Source organism: Phocoena phocoena, chromosome 7, assembly GCF_963924675.1.
Source record: "Phocoena phocoena chromosome 7, mPhoPho1.1, whole genome shotgun sequence".
In the NCBI taxonomy this organism is placed as follows: Eukaryota; Metazoa; Chordata; class Mammalia; order Artiodactyla; family Phocoenidae; genus Phocoena; species Phocoena phocoena.
The window spans coordinates 88,337,248-88,355,888 of NC_089225.1; the positions used below are offsets into that span (position 1 = coordinate 88,337,248).

General features: G+C 36.3%; 1 protein-coding gene across 3 annotated transcripts in view; it reads left to right on the forward strand.

Moving 5' to 3' along the window:
- The window catches only part of UNC80 (unc-80 homolog, NALCN channel complex subunit), a 238,039-nt gene that overhangs the window by 109,940 nt on the left and 109,458 nt on the right, over positions 1–18,641 (forward strand). For all 3 annotated transcript variants that reach the window (XM_065880023.1, XM_065880022.1, XM_065880024.1), the window contains exons 25-26: positions 8,047–8,180; positions 13,487–13,652. In XM_065880023.1, the coding sequence (XP_065736095.1) occupies positions 8,047–8,180; positions 13,487–13,652 (300 nt within the window). The remainder of the gene's footprint in view (positions 1–8,046; positions 8,181–13,486; positions 13,653–18,641) is intronic.

An 18,641-nucleotide genomic window follows, 5' to 3' on the forward strand; every position in this document is an offset into this window, starting at 1 on the left:
ATGTACCCTGCAACTCTGAAATACCTGAATAAAGTTCAGGACATTGGTCCACAAGAGACCTCCCGGCTCCACATAATATCAAACAGCAAAAGTTCTCCCAGAGATCTCCATCTAAATGTGAAGACCCAACTCCACTCAACGACCAGCAAGCTATGGTGCTGGACCCCATATGCCAAACAACTAGCAAGACAGGAACACAACCCCACCCATTAGCAGAGAGGCTGCCTTAAATCATAATAAGGTCTCAGACACCCCAAAACAAACCACTGGACACAGACCTGCCCACCAGAAAGACAAGATGCAGCCTCATCCACCAGAAAAGAGGCCCTAGCCCCTCCACCAGGAAGCCTACACAACACAATGAAGCAACCTTAGCCAATGGGGGCAGACACCAAAAATAACGGGAAATATGAACCTGCAGCCTGTGAAAAGGAGACCCCAAACACAGTAAGTTAGGCAAAATGCGAAGACAGAGAAACAGACAGCAGATGAAGGAGCAAGGTAAAAACCCACCAGACCAAAAAAAAGAAGAGGAAATAGACAGTCTACCTGAAAAAGAATTCAGAGTAATGATAGTAAAGATGATCCAGAATCTTGGAAATAGAATGGAGAAAATACAAGAAATGTTTAACGAGGAACTAGAAGAACTAAAGAGCAAACAAACAATGATGAACAACACAATAAATGAACTAAAAAATTCTCTAGAAGGAATCAATAGTAGAATAACTGAAGCAGAAGAATGGATAAGTGAACTGGAAGATAAAATAGTGGAAATAACTACTGCAGAGCAGAATAAAGAAAAAAGAACAAAAAGAATTGAGGAGAGTCTCAGAGACCTCTGGGACAACATTAAATGCAACAATATTCAAATTATAGAGGTCGCAGAAGAAGAGAAACAGAAAGGGATTGAGAAAATATTTGAAGAAATTATAGTTGAAAACTTCCACAATATGGGAAAGGAAATAGTCACTCAAGTTCAGGAAGTGCAGAGTCCCATACAGGATAAATCCAAGGAGAAACATGCCAAGACACACATTAATCAAACTATCAAAAATTAAATACAAAGAAAACATTAAAAGCAGCAAGGGAAAAACAACAAAATACATACAAGAGAATCCCCATAAGGTTAACAGCTGATCCTTCAGCAGAAACTCTGCAAGCCAGAAGGGAGTGGCAGGACATATTTAATGTGATGAAAGGAAAAAACCTACAGCCAAGATACTCTACCCAGCAAGGATCTCATTCAGTTTTGACAGAGAAATTAAAACCTTTATAGACAAGAAAAGCTAAGAGAATGTAGCACCACCAAGCCAACTTTACAACAAATGCTAAAGGAACTTTTGTAGGCTGGAAACAAGAGAAGGAAAAGACCTACAATAAGAAACTCAAAATAATTAAGAAAATGCTAATAGGAACATACATATTGATAACTACTTTAAATGTAAATGGATTAAATTCTCCAACCAAAAGATGTAGACTGGCTGAATGGATACAAAAACAAGACCTGTATATGTGCTGTCTACAAGAGACCCACTTCAGACCTAGGGACACATACAGACTGAAAGTGAGGGGATGGAAAAAGGTATTCCATGCAACTGGAAATCAAAAGAAAGCTGGAGGAGCAATTCTCATATGAGACAAAATAGACTTTAAAATAAAGACTATTACAAAAGACGAAGGAGGACACGACATAATGATCAAAGGATCAATCCAAGAAGATATAACAATTGTAAATACTTATGCACCCAAAATATGAGCACCTCAATACATAAGGCAAATGCTAACAGCCATCAAAAGGGGAAACTGACAGTAACATAATCATATTAGGGGACTTTAACACCCCATTTTCACCAATGGACAGATCATTCAAAATGAAAATAAGTAAGGAAAAACAAGCTTTAAATGATACATTAAACAAGACGGACTTAATTGATATTTATAGGACATTCCATCCAAAAACACCAGAATACACTTTCTGCTCAAGTACTTATGGAACATTCTCCAGGATAGATCATATCTTGGATCACAAAGCAAGCCTTGGTAAATGTAAGAAAACTGAAATCGTATCACATATCTTTTCCGACCACAACACTGTGAGACTAGATGTCAATTACAGGAAAAAAAATCTGTAAAAAATACAAACACATGGAGGCTAAACAATACACTACTTAATAATGAAGAGATCACTGAAGAAATCAAAAAATATGTAGAAGCAAATGACAATGAAAACACGATGATCCAAAGCCTATGGGATGCAGCAAAAGCAGTTCTAAGAGGGAGGTTTATAGTAATACAGTCCTACTTCAAGAAACAGAAAACATCTCAAATAAACAACCTAACCTTACACCTAAAGCAATTAGAGAAAGAAGAGCAAAAAAACCCCCAAAGTTAGCAGAAGGAAAGAAATCATAAAGATCAGATCAGAAATAAATGAAAAAGAAATGAAGGAAATGATAGCAAAGTTCAATAAAACTAAAAGCTGGTTCTTTGAGAAGATAACAAAATTGATAAACCATTAGCCAGATTCATCAAGAAAAAAGGGAGAAGACTCAAATCAGCAGAATTAGAATTGAAAAAGGAGAAGTAACAACTGACACTGCAGAAATACAAAGGATCATGAGAGATTACTACAAGCAACTATATGCCAATAGAATGGACAACCTGGAAGAAATGGAAAAATTCTTAGAAAAGCACAACCTTCCACGACTGAAGCAGGAAGAAATAGAAAATATAAACAGACCAATCACAAGCACTGAAATTGAGACTATGATTAAAAATCTTCCAAGAAACAAAAGCCCAGGATCAGATGGCTTGTCAGGCGAATTCTGTCAAACATTTAGAGAATAGCTAACACCTATTCTTCTCAAACTCTTCCAAAATATAGCAAAGGGAGAAACACTCCCAAACTCATTCAATGAGGCCACCATCACCCTGATACCAAAACCAGACAAAGATGTCACAAAGAAATAAAACAACAGACCAATATCTCTAATGAACATAGATGCAAAAATCCTCAACAAAATACTAGCAAACAGAATCCAACAGCACATTAAAATGATAATACACCATGATCAAGTGAGGTTTATCCCAGGAATGCAAGGATTCTTCAATATACTCAAATCAATTAATGTGATAAACCATATTAACAACTTGAAGGAGAAAAACCAGATGATCATCTCAATAGATGCAGAAAAAGCTTTCAACAAAATTCAACACCCATTTATGATAAAAACCCTCCAGAAAGTAGGCATAGAGGAAACTTAACTCAATATAATAAAGGCCATAAATAACAAACCCACTCTCAACATCATTCTCAATGGTGAAAAACTGAAACAATTTCCTGTAAGATCAGGAACAAGACAAGGTTGTCCACTCTCACCACTATTATTCAACATCATTTTGGAAGTTTTAGCCACAGCAATCAGAGAAGAAGAAGAAATAAAAGGAATCCAAATCAGAAAAGAAGAAATAAAGCTGTCACTGTTTGCAGATGACATGATACTATACATAGAGAATCCTAAAGATGCCAACAGAAAACTGCTAGAACTAATCAAGGAATTCGGTAAACTAGCAGCAAACAAAATTAATGCACAGAAATGTCTTGCATTCCTGTACACTAATGATGAAAAATCTGAAAGAGAAATGAAGGAAACACTCCCATTTACCACTGCAACTAATAGAATAAAATATCTAAGAATAAACCTACCTAAGGAGACACAAAAGACCTGTATGCAGAGAACGATAAGACACTGATGAAAGAAATTAAAGATGATACAAACAGACGGAGAGATATACCATGTTCTTAGATTGGAAGAATCAACATTTTGAAAATGATTATACTACCCAAAGCAATCTACAGATTCAAGGCACTCCCTGTCCAACTACCAATGGCATTTTTCACAGAATTAGAACAAAAAATTTTACAATTCGTTTGGAAACACAAAAGACCACGAATTGCCAAAGCAACATTGAGAAAGAAAAACGGAGTTGGAAGAATCAGGCTCCCCGACTTCACACTATACCACAAAGCTACAGTAATCAAGACAGTATGGTACTGGCACAAAAACAGAAATATAGATCAATGGTACAGGATAGAATGCCCAGAGATAAACCCACGCACATATTGTCATCTAATTTATGACAAGGGAGGCAAGAACATACTGTGGAGAAAGGACAGCCTCTTCAATAAGTGGTGCTGGGAAAACTGGACAGCTACATTTAAAAGAATGAAATTGGAATACTCCGTAACACCATACACAAAAGTAAACTCAAAATGGATGAAAGACCTAAATGTAAGGCCAGACACTATCACACTCTTAGAGGAAAATTTAGGCAGAACACTCTATGACATAAATCACAGCAAGATCCTTTTTGACCCACCTCCTAGAGAAATGGAAATAAAAACAAAAATAAACAAATGGGACCTCATGAAACTTAAAAGCTTTTGCACAGCAAAGGAAACCATGAAGAAGATGAAAAGACAACCCTCATAATGGGAGAAAATATTTGCAAATGAAGCAACTGACAAAGGACTAATCTCCAAAATTTAGAAACAGTTCATGCAGCTCTATATCCAAAAAACAAACAACTGTATCCAAAAATGGGCAGAAGACCTAAACAGACATTTCTCCAAAGAAGGTATACAGATTGCCAGCAAACATATGAAAGGATGCTCAACATCACTGATCATTAGAGAAAAGCAAATCAAAACTACAATGAGGTATCACCTTACACCAGTCAGAATGGCCTCATCAAAAAATCTACGGACAATAAATGCTGGAGAGGGTGTGGGGAAAAGGGAACCCTCCGGCACTGTTGGTGGGAATGTAAATTGATACAACCAGTATAGAGAACAATATGGAGGTTCCTTAAAAAACTAAAAATAGAACTACCATAGGACCCAGCAATGCCACTATGGGGCATATATCCTGAGAAAACCATAGTTCCAAAAGAGTCATGTGCAACAGTGTTCATTGCAGCTCTATTTACAATAACCAGGACATGGAAGCAACCTAAGTGTCCATCAACAGATGAATGGATAAAGAAGATGTGGCACATATATACAATGGAATATTACTCAGCCATAAAAAGAAACGAAATTGAGTTATTTGTAGTGAGGTGGATGGACCTGGAGTCTATCATACAGAGTGAAGTAAGTCAGAAAGAGAAAAACAAATACCATATGTTAACACATATGTATATGGAATCTAAAAAAAAAAAAAAATTCTGAAGAACCTAAGGGCAGGATAGGAATAAATACGCAGACATAGAGAATGGACTTGAGGTCACGGGGTGGGGGGAAGTGTTAACTGGTATGAAGTGAGAGTGGCATGGACATATATACACTACCAAATGTTTAATAGATAGCTAGTGGGAAGCAGCCTCATGGCACAGGGAGATCAACTCGGTGCTTTGTGACCACCTAGAGGAGTGGGATAGGGAGGGTGGGAGGGAGACACAAGAGGGAGGAGATATGGGGATATATGTATATGTATAGCTGATTCACTTTGTTATAAAGCAGAAACTAACACACTATTGTAAAGCAATTATACTCCAATAAAGATGTTAAAATAAATAAATAAATGTTAAAAAGTGGTAGAGCAAATAAAATTAAACGTGAAAAGCTTCTCAAATCCCTGAAATATTTAATCAGAGTATATTATAATATTTAAAATGAAATTAAAATATTAAGATTCAGATTATTAGAACTGTGAATGTTTGATGTATTGTACTTATTTATTAAAAGTATAATTGAGTCCCATCATAGACGAATAGAGACGAAGAGATTCCTGAACCTCCTTCTCAACACCATTTTGTGCATATGTGTGTTCTATACCATACAAGCTTGTGTGTATGTGTACCACTGCCTTTTATGGAATATCAAATGTCAGGACAGTTTTGGAATTAATATTGTTATCTGATGAAGACATTGAAGCCTCTACCTTTTGACCTTTCTTAGTGGTTTCAAGTTCAGACTCCCTGATGATGTCTTATGGATTGTCCTTAGTTAAGTGATGCCAAACCTACTTCATCCTTATAGGCATGAAATGTAAAAGGATGGCTAGAATATAACATTGGACAGAACTATATAATAATAACAGAAAACATATCGTCTTCTTTTCCACTTTCATACCAGTAATTTTTTTTGCAATTTTCATCATTTTGCTCTTCCTTAGCCCATATCAAATCAGAGAAATCTTCTTGACTTAGCTGTTGACAAAATACCAAATTCTGACATTAGTCTTTTAGCGTAATGATGGAAGTTGGCCCCAAAGATTCCCTCAAGTTCATAAGAGTCTAGGCTATCCTAGAATGACTCATAGTATTGGGTCTGATTTGTAAGAGGACTTGAAGATTATCCAGAAATCACAGAACCTAGTTTAAGCCTGCCAGGAGATATCCCCAAACTGCCCTGGATCTCCTAGGGGTCCTTCAGAACAGAGAAGAGCCAAAGCAACCTTAGATGGATGTATCTTCATAGGCCAAAATGATCTCAGATCTCCATGAGACCACATAAGTATCATTGGCCAATATGGTATGCATGGTATATTAGTTTTTTGGTGAGGTTATTTATAAGTCAATACTCGTTCATTATAACAGAATATTTCAGATGATAATTATGAGAGAGCCTGGACTAAAACCAAGTTCATGTATAGGACTGACAAGAAGAAACTAAGTGATATCCTCAAGATTGCAAGGACAGATCTGGAAGTTTATACTAAATATCTAGTGTTCAATTATTTTTTAAAAACAGTTGCAATCTAGGCAATTTCTAGAGTCATGTAGCCTCCACGGAATATAAGATTGGAATGTCTGCTTTAGTTCCACTTTCAAGTCAATACATAGCTCATTTTGCATTTTAAAAATAATTATGGTATAAGTAAGTATCAGTCTGGAAATTCTAGAGGAGTTTGTTGTTTTCATTCTTAATAAGAGGCAATGTTCCCAGCCACATAGTACCTCTGTAGAAAATATAATGGTTTTCATGGAGAAGAAATAGCCAGATATCTTCAGAAAGACCATAATTCTACCTACTATCAATATAAACCATGAATTATATATTATATTCAATTAAGAAAGCCAAGTAGGAAGTATTTTAGAGATATTTTTAGGAAGGTTAATGTGTAACGATATAATGATTAGTGATAAGTTGAGTCATTGGAAATAGATAACTATTTTGTTTCTTTTATGAGAGGCATGACTTTGGTTTTCTTTTCTGAACACTGATAAGTAATCAATATATTTCTCCATGATTTGTGATGTCGTGTATCTGAGACCTATACCTGAGGATTTAAAAGTCTCTGGTGTCCCCTTAGCCATTATCTGCCTTTAGAGCGAAATCCATTTGTTGGTCTATGGTGGATGCAATGTTTTACTTATTCAAAGACTGGTGTTCTTCAAAGCAAAGGAGAATATTTGCGTATTCTAGTGTAGCTGTTCCTTAATATGACAGGCTAACTTGTATAAACAGTATAATAGAGGTGACCAAGTAAGTAATCCTAGTTTATGCTACAGAAACACATCTGGGCTAAAGCTGAAACAACTTCACTGCTCTAAGAACATCAAGACAGACGTCTCTCACAAAGTGAGCTGACAGGATTTTTGTAGTTCGAAATCTAGTTCACGGCTCTGTACCTTGTCTAAATCTGATTGAATAACGATATGAAAATCTGGCAGGACTGCTTTCTGTTTCTGTTTTCATTAAAAGGCTTTCCAGTCTAGTGGAGCTGCATTTTGTTACTCTATGATACCTTGAGGAGAATAATTTAATTCTTATTGATTGACATTTTAATACTGAGGCATTCATTATAGAATTGCAAAATGGAGCAAAAGAGAGGTGTATTGTAATGCATAGATTATGCTAAAGGGACCGGGTAAATTGAACGTGTACAGGAAACATCCTCATTTGCAGTTTCATTTTGGACATGTATAGGTAACATTCTCATATGCAATTTGATTTTACACATGTGTAGCTATGTCCATCAAACTGTGCCTCTCGATTTTTATTGGTTTGTTTGCTTGTAAAAGAACTCTTTCATTCCATAGGTACTGTGAACCCCTCTAAATGTGGCTGCCCCTTTGCCTTGAAGATGGCAGCATGCCAGCTTCTCCTGGAGATTACCACCTTCCTGCGAGAGACCTTTTCTTGCCTGCCCAGACCACGCACTGAGCCTCTGATGGTACGTAAAACATATTAATAATGAGGCTACTTGGAGAGTCCAACCATGTGGCTAGACTTTGAGTATTCACAGTTTCCTCAAATACCAAATGACCAAATGTATCACATAGTTTAAAAATTCAACTGAGGGATTTTCATATATAAAAAGAAAATCTCTTTTATCTATTAAAAAAAAGAACTAAAATTGACCTTGAAATCACTAAAGATGGTACTACTGGGTAAGATGTTTGATTGACCACTGTCAGTTAACCTAGGAATGTCTGAGAACCTCCAGGTTCCTTTACTCTGCAAACTACGAGTTTAATGGCCAGCATTTTCCAGGAATCACTGATAGATTTTTTTTGCATACTAACAACTCATAAATTCATGTGCCTCCAATGAATTTTCTCATTTAAACTAAGGGCGAAAAGACTCAAGTCTTTAGCATGTAAGTGCCTCTGAACATATATTTTATTTCTGCAGTATTTCTTGTGGATACAGATAGGCAGAGAAAGAACATGTGTGCATGCACACACGCACGCATGGAAACACACAGACACACACACATACACACACACCCCTGTACCATCAGGGTCTGATTTATTTAACTTAGGATACAAATTCTAACAAGAGCCAGGAGTCATCACAGAGCATTTGGGACAGAGGCACACCTCAGAGCCCATTTTCCTTGGCCCTTTGTTCCCTAACAGGCACCAAGTTTCCAGTGGTTCTTTTGTCATAGGCATTATCCAACTAGAGCTGAGGAACCAAATTCTCTTCTTTCCCCCTTTACACAGATTTATACTATTCAACCAGAACAGTTGGTACACTAACGATCTGTGTGGTTCCATGTAGGTGAATTTTACAATCCACCAGCTCTCCTGCTTTTTTGACCAAACTCAACACGAACAAGGCCATAACCTAGTTCCAGAGGGCAGGTAGGGGAGGGAACGGGACAAAAAATCAGTGCTCTGGTATTCCTGAACAGTGCCTCTAACTCTGATTTTCCAATGTCTGGACAGCCTGTTTCCTCACACTCTAAAACATAAAATGGAAATATTTATAGGTAAAATATGTTTTCAAGAGAAACATACCGACATGTGGCCTGTGAAACTGCGCCCTTTAAATACTGAAAAAGAGAGTTCTTCTTACTGCCCTTACTTAATTTCATGTTATCCTGAACCTTGATTTTTCTGAATTGTCACCTTCATTATTATATTGAGACTATTCTATAAAATCAAATCAAGGCTGCCACTTAACACATGTTTAGTTTAAAGTCAAGTCTGATCTGTAGGCCTCTGTCAGTGTTATTCTATCAACATTCTAATTGTATCAAAGTCTTCATAAAAGCACAGAAACACATCTACTTTTAAATTTACAGATTTTTAACGGTCACCATTTTGACCTATATGATTTTAAAACATAAGAATCTTGAAACTTGAGTCACTTATTTTTGTTCTTTCTTTCATCACTATAAAGCTATAGTTTAAATATTCCTTATTATTGTAACACATTTCATTTTTTAAGAAAATTAATCAAATCTTTTAAAAATGACTGTATAATCAACTAGCTATCTAGAAGAAAATGCCAAGAAATTAAACTAAAACAGAGGCTGCAGTCATTCAGTTAATAAGAGGAAATTTTTCATTGCCTTTAACTAGGTCTCACAAATCTTTTATTCATTAAACTAGGATTTTCATTGTCAAGTATATGTTCATATATTGTATTGGGATGTGACCTTTATGAAATAAATGGGAAAGATGCTTTCTCATGTTTAACCTATCTAACTACAGTTGATGATAAAGAAAGCTCAAATCACATTTTTTTAACTATTGTAGAAAAAACAGTATCATAAACTTTTACCAACACAGAAACTATAAATGCTTGAAATATATTTTTAAGAAATTGTTCTAAATGGTGAATCTAAGAAGCTAAGCATAAATACCATCAAAATGAAATATTCTAAAGTTTTAACAAAGCACTTGCTGTAAGAGTATTTATAGATCTTTGGGGTGTTTTATTCAGTAACATTTTTAACAGCAGTAAAAATAAATAGCTACCCTAATGTACAGAATAATAAAAGTATAAGTCAGAAAAATCACATTAGAAGCTATAAATATCCTGGGATCTGAGATTTGAGGATGGGAGAAGATAGGGAACATAAACTTTCTACCAAGAAAAAGTCTTTCTGATAGAAATGTCATAAGGCCATTTCCAAGATAAAAGAGATTTCCCTGTGAAATATTTGTTTGCTTGAAAAAGTCCTAGTTATGGGCTTCCCTGGTGGCGCTGTGGTTGAGAGTCCGCCTGCCGATGCAGGGGACGCAGGTTTGTGCACCGGTCCGGGAAGATCCCACGTGCTGCGGAGTGGCTGGGCCCGTGAGCCATGGCTGCTGAGCCTGTGCTCCGCAACGGGAGAGGCCACAACAGTGAGAGGCCCCTGTACCGCAAAAAAAATAAATAAATAAAGTCCTAGTTATATCCAAAGTGTGGAATAGAAAGCAAAAGAGCCTAAAATACAATAACTAAAGGTTAATTTGATAGGGTCAGGAAATCTCAGGAGACCACTCACTGGTTTGGTGGGGAATGACGGTAAGAGAAAAGGAAAAATGATATCAAAAGGGTTTAAAATGTTGCTAAAACCATATTTTTACCAACTTAACAAATTGTTTCCCAGATAGATCCCTGGATGCAACTTAATGTGTTTTTCCCCCCAAAAAAACAACTTATGGTAGCATTTTTATTCACTCTTTTTGTGAACCATACAAATAATATCTAAAAAAGGAAAAAGCCTTTTTACAATATTTATCATAAAAAGCATAGCAATCAATTTTTCTGTGATTGTTAACTTCCAAACTTGCAAACAAAGAAATATTTTTTAGATAATTTTGTCTATAAAACTGCTGGTCTGTTAAAATGTTTTCCTGTTGAATTAGTAAAACCAATAACTGATGACCAAGCGACATGGAATTAAATTAATTCCCATCCAACGCCAAGACGAGTCCATAATAATAAAGTAAAAGGCAGTAAGGAAGTCTCTGTACATCTATATTCACTCATTAGGGAAAACAACATATTGGAAGCTTTTGTACAAGATTGTGCTAGAATCTGTACCAACTGTATCAACTGGATTTAACAAGTGAGGTTATAAATAATACACTGCTGGATTCCAAATGCTCCTAAAGTTAAAGAATCAGAAGCAAAGCACAGTTCACCTATATGAAGAGCAGACTGATGAATATTTGAGAGTAAGGCTGTAAGCAAGGTGGTGTGATGGATGCAGAGGTGGGAGTGGGGGTGATGCCGAGATGACTATGTTGTAACAGAAGAACCAACACGTAAACAACACACTTAAGAAAGGAGCAGAGGGCCAGGGTTGGCCAAAGAAGGGACTGGAAAAATCTGAAGAGCCTTCCTGGATGAGATCACATTTGAATGTAACTTTGAAAGATTAAGTAGGATTTTGACTAGTAGATACAAGAAGTTGGAAGAGAGAACTATTTTTGATAATCAGAATTGTTATTTTATTACTTTTTGTCCCACCTAAGAAACTTATCTAATTAAATCTGGCTACCAAAATGGAAAGTAGTTAGGTTATTTTTTTTCCTAAAAGGGATTAATTTCAGAGAAACAATTATATTCCTAGAATATTTTTTGACAGTGTTAAATAGACTCCATGTGGTTCCTTATTTTTCTAGATGTGATATAATTTTCTGAGTACCCAAGTATAACTTCTGTTCTTAGTTCAAAGGGAAAAGAAGAAACGATATGTAGAGTCTAAAGTTTCATTTATTAATAATAGGTAAAAGCATAAGATTTTAATCTTGGTACAAACTGGGTTTTTCAAAATAGCTTTTGTTTTTCAAACTACTTGAATCTGAGGGATTATTATGTCATAATTAGAAAAAATGCTGTATAAAAATAGTTAGCATTTTATATATTTTTCATTTATCAAGTCTGAAAGCGCTTCATAGATTAATGATTAATTATGATCTTCAGCATGAGCGAGTCTCCATTTACAGAACAGGTAAATGTCCACACTGGGGCCTCACAGGCCAAACTCCTACTAAATACTTAAACTCCCCAAGGCTTATTTTCAGTTTTGGGATCATGAAGTCTTCCTAAGAGAGAGTGAGAGATTCCTCCAACGCATGATCCTGTTTTAAACCTCTGGCCATTACCCCTGAGGTTTCTTAAGAGGAAACCAAACTGGTTTCCCTACCAGTTTGCAGAGCTAACTTTACTTAATCCTCAGGATTTAACTCCAACATCACCTTGGTATTTGTTTTCTACTTCTGTTGTGTGATATTGTGATTTATGATAAGAATATATGTTTGGTCTCCATCCCAGTTTCTGGCACAGTGCTCCTAAAATCCTTGGAATTTCTTAAGTCGGGAGGGTGACCAAGGTGTCTTTTGTTATGTTAAGAGGTGACTTGTAGAATGCCTCTAGATTACCTAAGGATCAGCTGGTCACCAGATGAATCAACCAAATAATTAGAAAATTGAAACTTTCAGTCCCACCCCCTCACCTCCAGGTGACAACGATTTTATCAATCATGCCTATGTAATGAAGCCTCCATAAAGACCCAAAAGAACAGGGTTTGGAGAGCTTCTGGTTGGTGAACACGTGAAGACTGGGGAGTGCGCTGCCCTTGAAAAGGGCATGGAAGCTTGGCACCATCACCCCATACCTTGGCCTGTGCATTTCTTCCATCTAGCTGTTGCTGATTATATCCTTTTATGATAAACCAGTGATCTAGTAAGCAAAATATTTCTCGAGTTCTATGAACCCCCCCTAGCAAATTAATTGAACCTGAGGAGGGGTGTTGTTGGAACCTTCAATTTATAACCAGTTGGTTAGAAGCACAGGTAACAACTTGGGCTTACAACTGATGTCTGAAGTGGGGACAGTCTTGTGAGACTGAATCCTTAACCTGTGGATTAAGGAAGACATTTTCATGACCCCAGTCTAAACCTGGCATTAGAGGGAAATTTGGCTGTTTAAATGCTGTTACGTGCAGCTTAAAATGGAGGGAGGGGGCTTCCCTGGTGGCGCAGTGGTTGAGAGTCCGCCTGCCGATGCAGGGGACACGGGTTCGTGCCCCGGTCCGGGAGTATCCCACATGCCGTGGAGCTGCTGGGCCCGTGAGCCATGGCCGCTGAGCCTGCACGTCCGGAGCCTGTGCTCTGCGACGGGAGAGGCCACAACAGTGAGAGGCCCGCGTACCGCAAAAAAAAAAAAAAAAAAATGGAGGGAGGTTTGCCGGAAGACCAGTGCAGTGCTGGGGAGATGCCAGCATCCATGTGCTCCTCACTGACATTTCAGGACTTGGAGAGCTGCCGACTTCGTTTGGATCCTGAGTTGGACCGGCACAGATATGAGAGGAAGATCAGCTTTGCTGGTGTCCTGGATGAAAATGAAGACTCAAAAGATTCCCTTCACAGTAGTAGCCACACCCTCAAATCAGATGCAGGTGTTGAGGAGAAGAAAGGTATGCATAAGCAAAAATTAATTCACGTTTCAGGGTTTCTCATGGGATATTTGGTCTCGGGTCTAAACTGCAGAATTGTGCACTGAAAGGAGTCCAAAACTGTTGTTGACTCAATGAGGTAGGCAATCATGCTAGTTAGGAGTTGGACTCTGCAGTCAGAGAGACTCTAATTCCGGCTCAGCAATTCTCCATATCCCGTTGAATCTAAGACGGCATTAGTTGTAAGATGAACCATTATCTTATATACCAATAAGAAAGGAAAAATACTCCCCATTCAGCTCTTATGCAGTACTTTCTTATCACTTAATTTGTGCTTTATTCTTACTGAAAGAGGACTTTCAGACGTAATGAGATGTAGATTTTTATTATCGGTCTATATCATTCTTTGTGCAGCCAGGTAAACTGGTTAAAGGTTTTCTAAACCATCTTCAATTCAGAGATCAAATTCTTAATCACTTTTCAACTCAGAATTGTCAGTGTCTGTGTTTTTATATGTGATAATGTCCTCTGTGTTAGTAACACATCACTTCTTAAATGAATCTGTAAAAGAAGTAAAGCTATTGGCGATAGTTACACAAGCCAACGTGCAACTGTATGAAGCTAGCCTACTTCAGTCCCTGCTTCAGGAATGTTCCCAAACACATCTGACTTACCATCCCACCCACTCCTCCACCCAACTATCATTTGGTTCCTGGGACTTAAAAGACACTGGCACCCATTTTGTACATTTTGTTGCTGGTGCTTTAGATATTCACATGAACACAAGCAATAGCAAATGTGTCCCAACTGCCACCTGGCTCTAGTGATCTTAAGATGTCATCAGTTGTAAGCCAAATCTCAATTTCAGAGATGTTCAAATGTAAAAAAATGTGCATCTTAAAATGGTGAAATAAAGTAGTTATGTGGCCTTGTCCAAGTTGCTTACCTTCTAAGCCAGTTTTCTTCCCTGTAAAATTAGATTAATAACACCTACCACATTGGAATGTTGAAAGCTTTAAAAGAGACATTGCAAGTAAAACATAAACTCAGTACCAGATACCTAATAAGGACACAATAAATAATTGTCACCATTGGTTTTTTTTATTTATATCATGAGCATTAGATTAAAATCCACGCAGAAAATCCTAAATATGAGTTACAGATTGCAAAGTTTTAAGCTGCTCTTTAAAGGCTCCTTTAAACTGTTAACTTCTCTATTTGATTTTTCTATTTTCTTAAGTTTCATTATCCTTCAATGTTTTTCTAATGAATTCCGCTAGAAAACAGCATATTTGTAAAAAGAGTCAAAGAGTTTTATCCATTGGCATATTTTCTGCAGACAGTGACTGCATAAATGTTTGGTAGTTTAAGGAATGCATGATTCTCAAAAGACATAGCCCTACAGAAGACTTATATAGACATTTCTCCAAAGAAGGCTTGGCCAACAGGCACATAAAAAGATGCTCAGTATCACTAATTATTAGATAAATGCATATCAAAACTGCAGTGAGGTATTACCTCACACCGGTCAGAATGGCCATCGTTAAAAAGTCTACAAATAATAAATGCCGAAGAGGGTGTGGAGAAAAAGGAACCTTCCTACATTGTTGGTAGGAATGTAAATAGGTGTAGCCACTATGAACAGTATGGAGTTTCCTTGAAAAACTAAAAATAATTGCCATGTGATCCAGCAATCCCATTCCTGGGCATATATCTGGAGAAAACTAATTAGAAAAGATACATGCACCCCAAAGTTCATAGCAGCACTGTTTACAATAGCCAAGACATGGAAGCAACCTAAATGTTCATCAACAGATGAATGGATAAAGAAGATGTGGGGTGTGTGTGTGTGCGTGTGTGCGTGTGTATGCATATGTATATGTATGTATATATATATATATATATATATACAAACAATGGAATATTACTTGGCCATAAAAAAGAATGAAATGCTTTTTACAGCAACATAGATGGACCTAGAGATTATATTAAGTGAAGACAGAGAAAGACAAATATCATATGATATCACTTATATGTGGAATCTTAAAATATGGTACAAATGAACTTATTTACAAAGCAGAAATAGACTCACAGACATAGAAAAACAAACGTGGTTACCACAGGGGATGGTGGGGGTGGGGAGAGACAAATTAAGAGTTTGGGATTCATATACACACACTACTATATATAAAAGAGGTAAACAACAAGGACCCACTATATAGTACAGGGAAGAAACTCAATATCTTGTAATAACCAATAATGGAAAATAATCTGGAAAAGAATATATATATGTTTTTTAAAAAAGAAATAGCCCTAGATAAAGAAAACACAACATATTTAAAATATTTAAAATGTTGTAAGGAATGGATATATTCTGAAAAAAATTTTTTAATATTTTAAGATCAGATTGTTGTCACAGCATTTAAAAAATGCAAATAATTATATTGTGTTGAATTTATGGTGAACAGAAGCCATGTTGTGGGAAGGATTGGCCAAATTTTAGCAGTTTCTGAGTATGAAGAGGTATCAAGTCAAGGTTTGTTCAAATACTACTACTTATGACAAGGATGACTGCATATGATGAGAAACATCCTTCTTTTTTATCAACATTTTTTTAATTGAAGTATAGTTAATTTACAATGTGTTAATTTCTGCTGTACAGCAAAGTGGTTCAGTTATACATATATGTACATTCTTTTTTTATATTCTTTTCCACTATGGTTTATTATAGGATATTGAGTATAGTTCTCTGTGCTATACAGTAGGGCCTTGTTGTTTATCCATTCTATATATAATAGCTTACATCTGCTAACCCCAGTCTCCCACTCCATGCCTCCTCCAACCCTCTATCCCTTGGCAACTACCATTCTGTTCTCTATGTCCATGATTCTGTGAAACTCCCATCTTTTAAACATATCCCACAGGGATTTTTTCCCATTCAAAATTATTATGTTAGTTATTATTTAAAGTAGTTGAAATAAAAATTGCTAATACTGACATGGTCAAATTTCAGCAGAGTAAATTCTACACCATTTAAAAAAATAAAACCTCAGATTAATTTTTAAGAACACTTTAATTTCATGATTATCATTTATGTAAATTGCCTTTAATATTCAAACACACAAATACTTAATAATTTTTCTCCTCATAGAATGGCTATGTAATTACATGAAAGTTATTTAATAAATTAGGAGCAGAAAACTAAAAGTATAGATAAAATGAGAACATATTCATAAAATGCCCTTTACCGGTTGGCAAGAAACTTCCTGAAGATTCCTAAATCTTCCTTAATCCTTTCAATAAGCTGATACCAGGTGCTAAAGCTGATGTGAAAATGGGGACCACAGGGACCCTGCTAACTCAGATTATTAAAATTTTATTTAAAATTTCATACCATCTGTTTGTATAACATCTAAAAATGTGAGTTCTTGAAATAACTTGAGGACAATTTGGATTCTACAAAGGAAAACTAACATGAAATAATCCTTAGAACTAAAAATGTCTGCCTAAAATCTCCAAGCAAGATCTGTCAGATCATTTTATCCATATTCCAGATACAAACTAAGACTGGCATTCCAGAATACAGACACCGAGACATGTGTGATCACTCAACAGTCATATACTGAGCACCTGTTGTATATCAGGCGCTGTTACCGGTTCCTAGAATACAGCAATGAACAGGGAAAATTTCCCACAGGTATTTTAGTTTATATTAGCTAATAGTTAATAACTTAATAGTGAATAACATTAAATTCTGGACTTTCAAGTAGAGATAAGTAGTATGAAGAAAACAAGTTAGGGTCAGAGAATTGGTAGCGACCTGAAGTAGGAAGGATTGTAGTCCTAAGTGTCATTGAGCTGAGACTTGCGTGATGTTCAGGATCCAGTCATGTGAAGGGCTGAGAGAAGAGTCTTCCAAACAGAGACAACAGTGAGAACAAGGCTCCGATGCAGGAATGAACTTGGGGCATGTGAAGAAGGGCAAAAAGGACAACAAGGTTGCAACAGAATGAGTTGGGGGAAGAGCGGTAGGAGAGAGGGTCAGGCAAAGGGCAAATAAATAGGGTCTGTAGATATGGTTAGAAATTTACTTCTATTTAAATGTGCCTGAGAGTTGTTGTCAGGTTTTGACCAGAAAAGCGATATAATATTTGTATTTATGATTTATGTATTTAAAAGATGAGTCAAGCTGTTAGAGTGGGGGTAAGAGCAAGCAGTTTGGTAGTTATATTAGTCTAGGGAATAGGTGACAGCGCTTTCAAAATCCTACGCTCTTTTGAAGTGTTGAATCAGCAGGACTTGCTGATGGATATATGCGGTGTAAGAGAAAAAGGAAAAGAGATGTTTTATCTAATTTAGATGAATTTGTTTTGCTTTCATACTAGTTCTCGTTGTCATGGAGATAAAGGCTAAACTTCAGTGGTGTAGAATCTCGACTGATGTCTTTCATGTACTTTACCAAATCTGAATTCTAACTATATTATGTCCTTTGTAAATAACCAATGCCATAATTCTGAACATTATTTTTTTCAGTGCTATAAAATGTCTCCAATTATCTTTGGTGATAGAACAGTTTCTCAAAATTAAATTTTTTTTCATGTCATATTAATCTGGGGTTATTTTGCTGTATTTGTAGGCTGAAAAATATCATGAAATCAGGCAAAGAATGCCAAAGTGTGCCTCTGTAAAAATTTTTAAATTATTTCTTTAATCTTTTTCTCTACTTCCCAATCTATTTTGACATAAATTGTATTAATAGTCATTAAAAATGATAAGTATATTCGGTTTCAAATGCATTTCAGATAAGTCATAAAGTCTCAATTATACCTAAAAATAACACTGAAAAATACAGTGGATGAGTTTTGTGCTATAACTAAAATAGAGCATTATGGTCTTTGTGGGATGTATTCAACTGTGCTGTGAGAATTTCTGTCTAGATGTGAAATTCTATCCAGATGTGTTCACGGAGCTCCATGAAGCCTTTGCCAGCTGAGTGGTGATAATCTTAGT